Source organism: Pyrgilauda ruficollis, unplaced genomic scaffold (genome assembly GCF_017590135.1).
Source record: "Pyrgilauda ruficollis isolate IOZ18807 unplaced genomic scaffold, ASM1759013v1 scaffold27, whole genome shotgun sequence".
NCBI lineage: Eukaryota > Metazoa > Chordata > Aves > Passeriformes > Passeridae > Pyrgilauda > Pyrgilauda ruficollis.
Genome location: NW_024524044.1, coordinates 4,376,512 through 4,391,950, shown reverse-complemented (window position 1 = coordinate 4,391,950; position 15,439 = coordinate 4,376,512). Strand labels below are relative to the sequence as shown.

At 45.4% G+C, this 15,439-nt stretch overlaps 1 protein-coding gene across 1 annotated transcript in view; it reads right to left on the bottom strand.

Moving 5' to 3' along the window:
- CFTR (CF transmembrane conductance regulator) overlaps positions 1-8,447 on the bottom strand; it is an 87,569-nt gene extending 79,122 nt beyond the window's left edge. The window contains exon 1 of the mRNA XM_041471591.1: positions 8,313-8,447. Within this exon, the coding sequence (XP_041327525.1) occupies positions 8,313-8,365 (53 nt within the window). The 5' untranslated portion in view covers positions 8,366-8,447. The remainder of the gene's footprint in view (positions 1-8,312) is intronic.
- Positions 8,448-15,439: the final 6,992 nt, after the last annotated feature.

Genomic DNA, 15,439 nt, shown 5'->3' with positions numbered 1-15,439 from the left:
CCCACTCCAACTGTATCAATAGGACAGATGTCTTTGGCTTTCCAGAGAGTATTAACACAGACAATTTGTCAATAGGATTTGACTCTCCCTTAAGGCTGCTTTACATGTCACTGAAGACAGAAGCATCTGTGTTGCTAAGCCCAGATCTTCTTCCTGAGCACAGGAATACCCTAGCTCCATCGGGCTCTTCAGATCAAGAGGCAGTTTGCTGAGACAGTAACAGAACCGTGGGGCTGGGCTACCCAAGACCAGCAAAAGAGAGCAGTTCTGCTACAAGGGTCACTGATCAGACTGGTGCCATTTCAACAGGTGCTCTGTGCACAGCACGGCAACATCTACGGAGCAGCACAGAGGTGACCGTGGTTTCACTCCCCTCTACAAAGCATTAATACCTGTGTAAAATATAGTTAAGCATAGTGACTGCAACTTCCAGGGAACCAGACCTAAAATTCAATGAAGAGAGCAAGAACAGCGTCTCTGGCTTTAACTTATCCTTCCTCCTAACAATTAAGGGGGAGCTGGGGGGAGGCTAGGGAAGAAGAAACATAATCAAGCTATAATTATGATGCTTCAGAGCCTAACTTTTATGTGACGTTTGTAGAGCCATGAATTCTTACCAACTGCAAGAAAAGGCTGAGGTACCATGTAGATCTCAGACATTCCCAAAGAGTCCCTCTGACCAGATTATGTCCTAGGCTTTGCACCCCCATCCTCCCATAAAAGATACCCACCACTCCAGCAGCAGCAAAATGTAAATCGTTGCTTACTTTATACTGGAGGTGCTGTACTACACCCAATACGGCTTCTCCAGAAGAGTGTCTGCACCACCAGCTGTCCTCTCTGAGCCTCCTGTAGTGCAGCTCTAAAAGCTGACCCTAGCTTTTTGTGATCCTTGCTAACAGAAGGGACAAGTCAGCATGCCCATGGAGCACAACAGCCTTATTCCTGCCCCCTGCCCCTTGGTTGCCCTCAACAGAGTAGGGCTGCAGTTATTTTGTTTTGAATAGTAACCTACTGAAATAGCATGTTATATATTCTGAAAACTATATTAACTTTAGCATGTCCCTCTTTATAAACAACAACAAAAAAATGCAATATTGTTTAATATTTTAATATAATTACTGCAGGGTTCAACAACAAAGGTAAATGCAGACCCTACTTCTGTTTTTTTGTTGTAGTTGTTTTCCCCAAGATCACAAAAATTAAGATTTTAGTTTCTTCACTAATAAACAATTCTTCCCCATGAAGTGTTATTTGTCATGGAAAGTATTCTGCTGCAATATTATTGACTCTGCCACTAGCTGTGAGCAGCACCATTTTAAGAAAAATCAATGTTCTGCTGAAACCCCAGGATTTCAATAGCAAATCTTAATTAGGATTATGCCACAGCAATTCTTGGGGAAGTCTTGTCTTTTATGCCCAGCTTTGTGAAGTGACACTTATTCAAATTATTATGTAATTGCTTAATGCTCTTTTAACAGAAATTAATTCCTTACAATTAGTGAGGTAGTCAAAATATTTCAGTTTGCAGAAATACTGGGAGAAATTTGAGAGAAAACAAAGCACATCAGGGGATAGGTTGTGGAAGATGGAAGGACAGAATATATTAATTGTATTGCAATCTGTCGATTGTTTAGGTACCAAAGTCAAGTGTAAGATATGCTTCAAATATTTCTTTAAGAAAGCCAACAAAAAATCAGTGGTGATGATGTACTGTGAACAAGGTTTGCAAGGCGCTTTCAGCATACACCTACAGTTAGACTGACTAGGTGAGGATATTCATCCATCTTCTCTTTTTCTCAATTATATATCCCTCAGCAAGAATAAGAGAAAGATTTCTTTTCTCCTAGTCCTTTGAAAGAACAAGGAACATAACAGAAAGTTTTCATCAGCAAAACTGTTGCAGAGCAGTGCTATTCATGATTTAATTGAATTTTAAAATCTTCCAGATGTGTCACTAAGTGATAGCAACATATTTCACCCAATTTAGCACTTCACTGTGTTAGCCATGGATTTTTTTAAGATATGTTTCACAATAAAATAACATAGAGTTGCGCATCAGGTGGAATGGCCCTTTCCAAAACTATGATTTGTTCCCACCCCAATGACTGATATGTGGTCAGGTATAAACAAACAGGTGAACAGAGTCGCATTTTATTTAATTTTGATACCAAGGGTCAAAATGTAAATTGCCATTACAGCAATATGGAATCAACCCTGAATTAGGTGCTGCTTCTCTTACTACTTGCTCTTTGCCATTTTCTCTGTATCGTGGTATTTGATGATGCTACTCCTTAGCATGATCCTTGCAAATTAATGAGAAAATGCCTCATATCTTTTGATTTCCAAAACAGTTTTGGGCTTTGAGCAAAGCAACATTAAGGGACCTCTGTGGTTTTGTTTTCTTTGTATTTATTACCTGTGGATAAATAAAAGCGTTCCAGAACTTACAGATTAACTTTAAAATTAGTTAAGGTGAAAGTTAAAGTGAGATGTCAGAATGACTCCAATACAACAAAGGTTCACATCCTTTATTTTAAAAGTTTGGGTGAAAAATAAAGATAAATACCAACATTAAAATATGGGAATGTACCTAAAACCAAGTACCTTTACCAGCTGTCACTTAGGATTTTCTCCTTCAGTTTAAATTGGAAAGCTTCTGGTTTAGGCTTCTGAAAAACAATGCTGTTTCAAAATATGTCTTAAATGCCTACTTGTTCTCTTCTCATTTGGGGAGTTTCATGACAATGCAGCCTTGGATTAACTACTTGATGACTGAAAGAGCTCCTGCAGATCCTTTTGCTTCTAAGAGAGGGACTGGTACATAAACAGCCTCTGAGCTCTTGCTTGTCTTACCCAGGCGTTCCCCCACTCTCGTGGAAGGCAGTTGAACTGCATCTACAAATTCACATGGCAAAATTTGGCAGTGTTTCAATGTCTCTTCACCTTTAACTTACTTATTTCAGAGGACATAAAGTGACACATCATTACCTGGATGTCAAGTTGGCACCATCCTGCCTCCACAGCTATACCTACACATGTGTGCTGCAAAGCTGGGGTGAGTGGGTGAAGACAAAAAAACATAAACCAAGATAACAACAACCTGTGACCTCTTGCAATAAGTCAAAATATTCCCACCACTTTGAAATTTAGAATATCCAAAAATGTAGAGATTGAGAGACTCAGATTCTTCAGTATTGAAGAGGTGATAATTGCTTACTGCGGAAATATTCTGGAATAACTTTGTCACACCAGAAATACCCTTGTGCAATCAAAGTTCTGGACAGGTAATTTCAGACAGATTGCACTCACTCCATCACATGCTTCCAGGACAAACCACAATCTTGTACACCCCACTTTCTTCTCTAAAGGATTAGTAAGGAAATTTCTTTTTAACACATCCTTTGTGCTATCTGCTTAGGCTTCAAAACACACTTCCTTATCAAATATTTTGCTTAGCACAGAGGACTTCAAATTTCTATCAGTGCATTTAGAAGCCTCTATAATACAGATAATAAATCTACTAAACATGTAATTGCCTACAGTATTAAAAAAAAATCAAGGATTTGGATGGATTACTTTCTATCTCACCAAAATCAAATAAGCAGGTAGAAAATAATAAGGTACAGACAGGTCTGCAAATATTTCAAATGCTTTATAATTTATTTTGAATATCAACATAGTAACTCTTCTTCCCACAGGAAGAAAACAGATTTTAAATATATTTTTGTCAAATGCAATTTGATCTAGGCATCTGTGCTGTAGAGTTATAAAGCAGCCAACGACCCCTGTGCTACACAAGGTTTGCATTTTTGGTCATTAGACCAAGGATGCAGTAAGTACCAGAGTGAGCCAAGGACACAATTTAGCCTTATTGTTAAAGAAGGTATTCCTCTGACTGAAATTACTTGAAGTGTAGGATACTCTGCATCCTTTCTCCAGTTCACTTCAAGTTTCATCTTTTACCTTGGAAACAGCAGTAGAAGTCAAGTTTTCAGGAGGAGTCCAAAAGCTGCATGCACATCTTTGAGCCATGTGACTTTCAGAAGCTGACACCCTGCTGTTCTGGACAGCTCTGGAAGACTGGCACACCAGCAGGTCTCCAAGGACCACTTGTGGGAACAGACAAATGATCAGGCAGCCTCACAGGGCCATAGCCTGTGCTGCAGCTGCATCTGTGCTTGGTTATCACCAACAGCCAGGATTTACAATTGCCTGGGATCAGTGAGAGGCAGCTCATCAGGGCTAGATACATACAGGGCCCGAAGAACACTCTACAGAAAACTTGCCTTGTATAAGTGTCTAAGCTGACTGCCCCAGAAAGTGAGGCATGACACTGTGCCATTCACTGCTACTGCACACAGAGGCTCCTTATTCAAAGAGGAAAGATGACCAAAGTGCTACAGTTTGGTATTGGTAAGGGAGGGTCCAAATATATATTGGTTCTGACAATTTGCAGACACCTGCCCTCCAGAGTGAAATTTATAGACATGAGCTAGGCTTTGAAGCTTCCTATACAAAATCTGGAACTTTTAGGAACTCAAAACTTTTCAGGGGAAACTTTGAGTTAAAATGTACACACTAAATCCCAAACTTTGCAAGGAAAACACAAGATTTTTCCATTCAAGACTGAAAATCCTAAGTAACTTGTCATTGAATTCTAGAATACGCAGTTCAAAGATAGAGCAGGGACTGCCCAAGGAAGGTCTGGCTTTAGCTTCTTTTTCTGAAGGGAATCAATTTAATTCTCATGAAGTGTCAGAAACTATCTTGTACAAGGCACTCTTAAACTTGAAATTATGACTGAATTAAGCTGCAAAGAGTGATAGAGTAACATTACTGCAGAGTATGGGCTAAGCACTTTCGAAACTTAAGTCCTGAATTTTCTTATCCTCCTTAAAGGTTATTAGAAGACTTCATAAGAAGCTCCCACCAGGAATTGGAAATTACAAAGAAGTTTTTTATTCAGAAGAGTACAGAGTAATTCTTGATTTATGCTCTGCAAAGTAGCTGAGCCAGAGATAGATAACTAAAACATCTTAACTGCCAAACACTGCTAACACTTGGTCCTACTTCCTAAAAGAGGTGAGGTATAGAATTGAATTCCTTTTCCTAGCCCTCACAACACACACAGGGCAGAAGAATGAATCAAACATTTGTCCCATAATGGCTAATTTATTCTAGGAACCCCTGGACAGCTGTGTAAATGTACAGATTTCTTTTTCTCTGGTTTGGAAATCAAGAAGCAACAAGAGCAGATCTGATTGACTGAATCCATGAGAAGACTTGACACAAAAGCTAGTTAGTTTGTATTTCTTATTTGGATTTAATAATCAATCAGGCACTAGGTCTTGCCAAGTGTTGTCATGTTTGATAGGTACCAAAGCAAAAGTATGTGCTTAAAGAATTGGACACAGCACAAGGATTACTTTTTGAAAACTTGTATTTTTATATCTAAAGTTACTTGTAAAAGAACAGTAATAAAATCAGAATTGTCTCATAGTTGCAGCCATTTCTGAACCTCCAGCAGTAACTCTGTGTGCCAGTTCTCAGATAAAAATTGATTAATTAACAAGACTTCCTGATCTCAGTTAATTTTCAATAAAAAGTAGGTGATTGCAAAGTAGTCTGATATTGTTTGCGACAAAAGATATGGCCTTGACCCTACATAACCCCAAAACTCCAAAAGAAAATAAGTAATGGTTATGTAGACAAAAGTGAAGCTTCACAATGAATATGAAGCTAAGCATATGATGATCTGACTGCTTCTGCATAAAACTCTGTCTTCTTTAAGCAAGGCCAAAAGTTGCCAATGAACAGAAAGAATGTTTTACATGAGGCTGGGAACAAATGAGATCAACTCTGGAAATGTAATAAGGAAAGTGCAACAAAACACAAAACCATCTCTGAAACCCCAAACTCTCAATATCCAGTGTTTTCTGTTTTCTAGGTGTTCCCTTAATGTAAGATCTCAAACCACTTGTTTTCACACTTTGTTTCTTAACCGTCAAAGTTCAGTTGTTGAACCAAAACTACTTAAAATTTAGGGTGAAAGTTAGTTTCTAATTTTAAATACTTTCTGTCATGACCACTCTTAGAAATCATCTCTTTTTTTGCCTCAGTAGTATCACTATCAGTGATACAACAAAAAGGTAACACTTTCTATAAGATACTACTCTTTGTATACCAAGACATTTTCTCACTTTTTTTTTTTTTGCATAAAGAATTAAGAAAAAAGGTGCAAACAATACTGAAACATTTATGAACTATTATGAGCAGAGAGCTACATTCTGACTTTAACACATGTTAAACCTATCTCTCCCTCACAAACAGGATAGATTATGAAGCAATAAAAAAACCTTGCCAATATGTTTACACACCTTTAGCTGATAACAGCTTTTACAATATTAAATAGTAATATATTTATCAGCAGGATTTCCCAAATAATCATAACTAATATTTTAACATCACTTGTGCTAACATGATCTTCAACTTATCACATTTTATTCAGATTGGTACTTCGCACATAAATGCAGCGCAGACTCTTATAAAAGTTACTTCACTGAAACATGTACTGTGTTGTACTTGAAAACATCATTTTCATTATCATTATCATCAAAAAAAGCAATCTCTCTCCATATGTCTTTTGTCCATTTCTTTACTCTAGTTAATATTCATCATGAGCAACTCCTTAGCTTCATATATTTTATTATTATCACTTTGGTTACAGCCACCTGACCAAAAGCTGGTACAGTATAATGCATCATGCATGATAAACATGATTAAAACAACATTCAATTGACTTAAAGACTGTGATTTAAAAGATGAGCTCAGGCCTCAGGATGGTTAATTATGTCTTTAATGAGCATGAACTGCATCTGATTTCAAACATGAAAACTTTCACTACAGTAGGAATCAAAAATGTATTTGCTTTATCTTATTGGGGTGTTTCTTCATACCTTCAACACCCTAGGCTCTAGGATGATAAATTTATAGAAGTTTATAAATAAATAAAATTAAATAGAGCAAGTGGCCCCTCAAGTTATTAAATCAATACAAAGACTTATCTCCTGTAGATTTCTGTCTTATACTTGTCAGGAGCACTGACTGAAACATAATTTATGGAGAATTTATAATTGCTTACACCCCTGTCATGCATACTCTCTGGTTCTAACAGCATTTGGCAGCAAGCAAGGCTTCCTTCCCACTGCAGCACCATTGGAGAAAACATACAGAATCACTACATTTACCTGGATGTTTGTAAAACTTTAGGAACAGGTTATACTTGGGATTATTCCCTTTTATCAAATCTGGCTTAAATGAGCCAAAGGGGGAGAGAGAGACAAACAGTGACTCATACAGAGTCCTTTTAAGAAACTAAAAAACATACAGACCAACTGCTGAAAGCTGTCCCAAAAGGATTTAAAAGTGATCTAAAAGCCCTCAGTTTTTCAGGCAGAGACCTCATGACAATGTTACAGTTTTACACCATGTGCTCTCACTTCAGTCATCATGTTCACATCTTACAAGAGATTTCCTCCCGCCCTTCTTTGCCATGCAAGGGACCCTCCAGTAACAAAAGGGGGAACCAGTACTCTGGCAAAACCAGTGCTGTGTGGGCCAGTGCCAAAAAGATTATTTGCTCTTTCCAGTTCACAGTGCCGTTTCTAGCGATGTCACATAAGACGTATTCAGCTTCCATATTGTCTTACAAAGTACATTGTGCCCAGGCACTGGTATTGGCTCCTTCTCCTTTCATTTGAAGTTTTTAGAAAGAAAAGGCACTAGGGAGTTTGCTTGTAAGAGAACATTTTCAAGGTTTGCAAGGAACTGTTTCCAGTAAGATCATATATTACACTTGCACATTGGGCAAATGCTAAACACTCAAAGAGCCAAACAGAGGGAATCCTTGTTCTGAGAGCACCCCTCTGCTCCCTACCACCCCACGGTGTTCTCAAAGTTTACATGAAATAACAGATTAACTAGTTGAGCAACTACCAAAGGTTGCTCAAATTATGTCATAAATTCATCTGTTCGGGTCCAGCAAAGGTTTATGACACCTGACAGAGCCCATTCCTGGTGCTAAAACCCCAGCAACAACAACAAAAAAGAGTGATCTCATCAACAAGAGAGACTCCCACCGCTCTCCCCACAGACCATTCCAGAGCTCGTGGGCTCCCGGTGCTGGGTTCCCCTCCCGGCGGAGCGGGCTGGGCGGGGGGCGCGGAGCCCCCCTGAGCTCCCCGCCCGCCGCTGCCCGGCCCGGCCCGCCGCCCCCGCCCGCACGCGTCCCGCCGCACCGGGGCTCCCACCTGAAGAAAAGTTTGGAGAAGATGTTCGCCTTCTCCAGGGGAGACCTCTGCATGGTGAGGTGAGGCGCGGTGAGATGCGGCGAGCGGGGAACCGGAGGCTGCCGCTAATCGCTGACGCCTCGCTCGCCCGCTCCGCTCCTGCGGCTCTCCCACCTTATCCGCCCGGCCGCTCTGATGTCACCGTCCGCCTCCTGCCCCGGCCCCTCTCCCCGCCTCTGCTTTGCCCCGGTTCAAAGGCGGGCGGGCCGGGGCCCCAGCCCGTGCGCTGCCGCCGCCGCTCCTCCCCCGCCTCCCGGCCTCGCCCGGCACCGCGCACCGGGCGCGCCCCGCCGCTCCCCCCGCACCCTCTCCTCCCCGGCTCCCCGACGCCTCTCGCCCAGCCCGTTACCTCCACCTGCCGACTCAGCTTCCCGAGCCACCCCTCCCCGGCTCCCCAGCCTCTCCCCAGCACTAAACCCCTCTTCTGACCAAGTTCCGAGATGGGGAAAGCGCCCTTCCACATGGGCCTTCTGCCATGCGTCCAGGGCAGCGGGGACAGCGCAGCGAGGACAGCTCCTCACCCGTCCCGGTGCCCAGGGCTCCTGCCTGCAGCCCACGGTGACCCGCGGAGCCGAGGCCGGCTCCTGGCCCGGGTGGGCCCCGCGCCCAGAAGCCCCCGTCCGCCGCCCCTTCGCCCTGCGCCCCGAGGGCGAGCGGAGCGACACTCGGGCTGAAGGCAGGGGGACGGCGGGCAGCCCAGGGAAGGGAAGGGTGCGGGGCAAGCGCGATCATACCCACTTTAAAATACACTTGCTTCAGTTTTTCAAGTTCTTTGTCACGCCCGTACCTGAACAGAGACGAATGGGAACTGAAGTTTTATCTTTAGCAAGTTTAGCTCAAACACCCATATCTAACACCAAGGGTGTTTCTGGAGCTTTATATGTGTGACATACGAACAAAATCACTGCTTTAATGGCGCAGAGCAGAAAGCATACTTGAGAGAAACAAAGATGACAGGAAGAAAGCAAAAAGAACGTGATTTAATTCTGTACAGGATTTAATTTTATTTGATGTTTTATTTTGATATTTACACGCTCCAGTGTCCTTTCGTTTCTGTAACTTAAAAAAATACAGATGGAAAAGGCCATGCCTTCTTAATCATGCAGCCGCTGTCGTCTAAAGAGACTCTGTAAAGAAGCGAACGTACTTTTCTTCGGTCTTATACCTTGCGCTACAATTTAACCAGTTGTTACTCTTTGCAAACTTTGCAGAAACTTTTTATTTCAAAGTTTCTCGCTACACCCCGCTGCGCTTTCCTAAGGAATTTCTCTTTGCCTTGGCAATTCTTCCTCGCAGATCGCCGAGCCAACGAGTGCCCGCTTACCCTGTCACCGCACCGGGTCCCTTTGTGTCTCAGACCTCCCTCGAATCCTTCCCGATTCTGCTTTATTAATGACAAAACCAGTAAGAAACGCGGTGCAGGCAGGACTCCAGGAAACTGTCCGCATTTTATCATGTCCTCAGACAATACGTAGAGGCAGGGCTAAATCCGCCCAGGCTCCAGGACAGCAGCGCGGAGCCCTTCGGCATCCTGCCACCTAGCGGAGCCGGGCCCGGGGCGCCAGCCCGTCCCGCACCGCATCCCGCACCGCAATGCACCCTGTACTGCACTGGGCACCGCACCTCAATGCACCCCGTACTGCACTGGTCACTGCACACCCCAATTCACCCCGTATTGCACTGGGCACCGCACCTCAATGCACCCCGTACTGCACTGGAACCCGCACCGCACCGCAATACACCCTGTACTGCACTGGGCACCGCTTCCCGCAGCGCAATGCACTCTGTAAAAAGTTTGGAGAAGATGTTCGCCTTCTCCAGGGGAGACCTCTGCATGGTGAGGTGAGGCGCGGTGAGATGCGGCGAGCGGGGAACCGGAGGCTGCCGCTAATCGCTGACGCCTCGCTCGCCCGCTCCGCTCCTGCGGCTCTCCCACCTTATCCGCCCGGCCGCTCTGATGTCACCGTCCGCCTCCTGCCCCGGCCCCTCTCCCCGCCTCTGCTTTGCCCCGGTTCAAAGGCGGGCGGGCCGGGGCCCCAGCCCGTGCGCTGCCGCCGCCGCTCCTCCCCCGCCTCCCGGCCTCGCCCGGCACCGCGCACCGGGCGCGCCCCGCCGCTCCCCCCGCACCCTCTCCTCCCCGGCTCCCCGACGCCTCTCGCCCAGCCCGTTACCTCCACCTGCCGACTCAGCTTCCCGAGCCACCCCTCCCCGGCTCCCCAGCCTCTCCCCAGCACTAAACCCCTCTTCTGACCAAGTTCCGAGATGGGGAAAGCGCCCTTCCACATGGGCCTTCTGCCATGCGTCCAGGGCAGCGGGGACAGCGCAGCGAGGACAGCTCCTCACCCGTCCCGGTGCCCAGGGCTCCTGCCTGCAGCCCACGGTGACCCGCGGAGCCGAGGCCGGCTCCTGGCCCGGGTGGGCCCCGCGCCCAGAAGCCCCCGTCCGCCGCCCCTTCGCCCTGCGCCCCGAGGGCGAGCGGAGCGACACTCGGGCTGAAGGCAGGGGGACGGCGGGCAGCCCAGGGAAGGGAAGGGTGCGGGGCAAGCGCGATCATACCCACTTTAAAATACACTTGCTTCAGTTTTTCAAGTTCTTTGTCACGCCCGTACCTGAACAGAGACGAATGGGAACTGAAGTTTTATCTTTAGCAAGTTTAGCTCAAACACCCATATCTAACACCAAGGGTGTTTCTGGAGCTTTATATGTGTGACATACGAACAAAATCACTGCTTTAATGGCGCAGAGCAGAAAGCATACTTGAGAGAAACAAAGATGACAGGAAGAAAGCAAAAAGAACGTGATTTAATTCTGTACAGGATTTAATTTTATTTGATGTTTTATTTTGATATTTACACGCTCCAGTGTCCTTTCGTTTCTGTAACTTAAAAAAATACAGATGGAAAAGGCCATGCCTTCTTAATCATGCAGCCGCTGTCGTCTAAAGAGACTCTGTAAAGAAGCGAACGTACTTTTCTTCGGTCTTATACCTTGCGCTACAATTTAACCAGTTGTTACTCTTTGCAAACTTTGCAGAAACTTTTTATTTCAAAGTTTCTCGCTACACCCCGCTGCGCTTTCCTAAGGAATTTCTCTTTGCCTTGGCAATTCTTCCTCGCAGATCGCCGAGCCAACGAGTGCCCGTTTACCCTGTCACCGCACTGGGTCCCTTTGTGTCTCAGAACTCCCTCGAATCCTTCCCGATTCTGCTTTATTAATGACAAAACCAGTAAGAAACGCGGTGCAGGCAGGACTCCAGGAAACTGTCCGCATTTTATCATGTCCTCAGACAATACGTAGAGGCAGGGCTAAATCCGCCCAGGCTCCATCCAGGACAGCAGCGCGGAGCCCTTCGGCATCCTGCCACCTAGCGGAGCCGGGCCCGGGGCGCCAGCCCGTCCCGCACCGCATCCCGCACCGCAATGCACCCTGTACTGCACTGGGCACCGCACCTCAATGCACCCCGTACTGCACTGGTCACTGCACACCCCAATTCACCCCGTATTGCACTGGGCACCGCACCTCAATGCACCCCGTACTGCACTGGGCACCGCACAGCAATGCACCCTGTAGTGCACTGGGCACCGCACCTCAATGCACCCCGTACTGCACTGGAACCCGCACCGCAATGCACCGTGTACTGCACTGGGCACCGCACCTCAATGCACCCCGTACTGCAAGGGCTAAATCCGCCCAGGCTCCAGGACAGCAGCGCGGAGCCCTTCGGCATCCTGCCACCTAGCGGAGCCGGGCCCGGGGCGCCAGCCCGTCCCGCACCGCATCCCGCACCGCAATGCACCCTGTACTGCACTGGGCACCGCACCTCAATGCACCCCGTACTGCACTGGAACCCGCACCGCACCGCAATACACCCTGTACTGCACTGGGCACCGCACCTCAATGCACCCCGTACTGCACTGGAACCCGCACCGCACCGCAATACACCCTGTACTGCACTGGGCACCGCTTCCCGCAGCGCAATGCACTCTGTACTGGCACTGGGCCCCGCATCCCGCACCGCAATGCACTCTGTACTGCACTGGGCACTGCACACCCCAATCCACCCCGTACTGCACTGGGCACCGCACCGCAATGCACCCCCTGCTGCACTGGTCGTTGCACACCCCAATCCACCCCGTACTGCTACCGCAATGCATCCCGTACTGCACTGGACCCCGCACAGCAATGCACCCCATACTGCACTGGGCCCCGCACAGCAATGCACCCTGTACTGCACTGGGCACCGCACCGCACCTCAATGCACCTCCTACTGCACTGGACCCCGCACCGCACCGCACCGCAATGCACCCCGTACTGCACTGGACCCCGCACCGCACCCCGCACCCACCGCGGCAGCCAGCAGAAGGCAGATCAGCTTCTCCGGGCGTTCGGTGCTGGGCACCTGAAAGACACCTCCCGGCGCTCCCTGACGCGGCAGTGACAGCAGCCAGCCCCCAGCCCCTCCAGAGGTCAGGGAGTTGATGTAGGAACGCGCACCGGGATTCAGATCCCAGCCCCGGCAGAGCCGGGGCAAGGCTGGGATCCCACATGCTCCGTCGGCCTCTGAGAGAAGTTCTTTGGGTAGGCCCTGACATGCAGATCACCTAGATCTACTAAATGTTTTCACTTCACTAAAAAATGGTGAAATATTAATTTAAAGACAGAATAAGAGAATCAACTTTGTTGGAGAAGACCTTTGAGATCAACGAGTCAGACTGGAAACCCATTCTTGTAAACAGTACACACGAGCCTGCTACAGGCTCTTCCCCTTCCTAGCCTTTGGATCTCTGGAACAAGTGAATAAAGCAGAAACTGAGCAGAGGATTAGTTTTTTTTTTTTTTTTTTTTTTTGTAATTTACATTAGAAAGTCAGGTATGTTAGTCACTTGAAACCATTAGTGGATCAGGTCCAAACTAGTTAAAATGTCAATTGGTAATGAAGTATTCTTCATAACAGTATCTCCCTGTGGCTATTACCATAAGAGCTGATTTGCACACACGTAGCAAATTTGGGACTAACAAAGACATCCCATCAATCATTGCTGATTATGTAATTTTTCTTACATGAAAAATTCCACGAACTTTCCCTAATTTTGAACACTTCTTCTCTAAACTTAGAATATTTCTTTGCCTACTTTCTTAAGTACCAGCTATAGTTCATCAAAACCCATGGAGTGATGATTTCCATGCTCTGTGGTCCAATAGTTTTGCAAATAAATCAGATGCTTTTACATTCACACATCCCTCAGTCAAAAACTCCTAAACTCTTTGTTTTGTTTTACATATTTATTGTCATTTTTCTCTCACACATCCGCAACATTTCCACTGGTACATTTCCTTGCTTATTTCAGAGTCCTAACCTTCCCAGGGATCTTAGACATACACAGCTGACATGAACGTAGAACTTGTCATTAGCATTACTGTGAGCAGGAATAAACTGTAATATTTCTGTTCTTCTCTAGGGACTGAAATACTTCAAACTTAAGTATTATTTATGCATTTAATTTACATGAACTTATTTTACTTTTACAGAAATGCAACTTGATACACTGAGACAACAGCTACTTTATCCTTTAGATGTATCCACATCCACCATCTATCGGACTTTGAAGAAAACACAGTGAGGCTGAGTTAGACAGCCAGGCGGAGAACAGGAGGATGAGTAAAGCTGGCTCCCTGTGCCATCACAGGGATGAGTATGTGAGCAGAGCTGGTTCCCTGGCTCCCACACTCCTGCAGGGGTAACTCAGCCAGGCGAGAACCAACAGGCCGTGGGCAGTCTGAAGTCACACACGTGGGAAACAGACTGGCTGGTCAGGATGCTCCCATGGTTCTGGCAACCCTGGGGGCTGTACCACGCCTTTGGGTACCTGTTCCCGTTCTGCTCCAAAGCCAGCAGACTGCATGTCAAGCTGTGTAAGGCTTCTGATCTAGCTGAGAGCCCCACCAGAGAGGTGCATTTTCACTGGGATATGAACTTAGGAGGAAGAAAACTCACTTAGCACTTTGCCATGGTAAGGGTACAAACCCATGGCAAGGGGCAAGGCAGGGAAAGGCAAGGCATGGATTTGCTTTACATGCAAAGTCACCAAAGGAGTTTTGCATTCCCTTCCCTAGGTACAGCAATACATTGGGGGTCTGGGGCTTGTTTGTTTGTTTTTTAATCCAGCTGCTGGTTTTCAAGAGGAGGAGAAGAATATGGCTTAGTTGATTGGTGGTCATTGTTCGAAGATCGGACTTTTTAGATCTTGATGGTCTTTTGAAACCATAATGATTCTATGATCCAGAAAATTTTAATTATATTTGGATTTTTAATTAATATCACTAGACAAAGGGGTAGAAATTTTTAGTAGAAAGCATGATCATATTAAATACAATCTCATCAGCAAATGAAGCAAAAGAGCTATCAAAACTAACACTCTAAGTCGCTGTTTTTCTGTTGTTGCTTAAGATGAAAAACTTCTTTGCTCAGTCTCTCAGTTCTGATCTTCTGAAAAGAAAGTGCTGCACTGACCTATCAATCACATCTCTAAACAAACCCTCATTTTTTTCTGAATATTTTAATTAACTGGAAACTACTATTTTTGTAATTAATAATTTTGTTTTGCAACGTCTCATTCAGCCCCAAAGAAGTCTGGTTTGTTTGGGTTTTTTTTGGTTTTTTTTTTTGGTTTTTTTTTGTTTTGTTTTTTTTTTTTAATAAAAGCAGAGAACTTTATCCACAAATCTGACACTGGTCTTTCTCTCAAGCTTCCCTGTACAGTCAGTTGGACCTGGGTTCCCTTCATCATTCCAAGTAATTTCAACAATGGTGGGAAACCTTACTTCAAATCCTTTTAAAAGAATGACCTTAACATATGGGTCAGGTATAGGTCCTCATATCTCTTACAAGCTGGGAGAGTAGTCTGGCCACTTTTCCATAGGTAGGGCTTTAATCTACCCTACAGCTGTCAGTTACAAAGACTTGATTACTCTGTCTCAGAGCTGCTTACACACATTATTAAACTATTCAAAACAGTAAGGCAGCAACAATGAAAGAACTCTGTCAACTACAGTTTTAAGTAAATGTATAATTTATTATTCAGCACAAG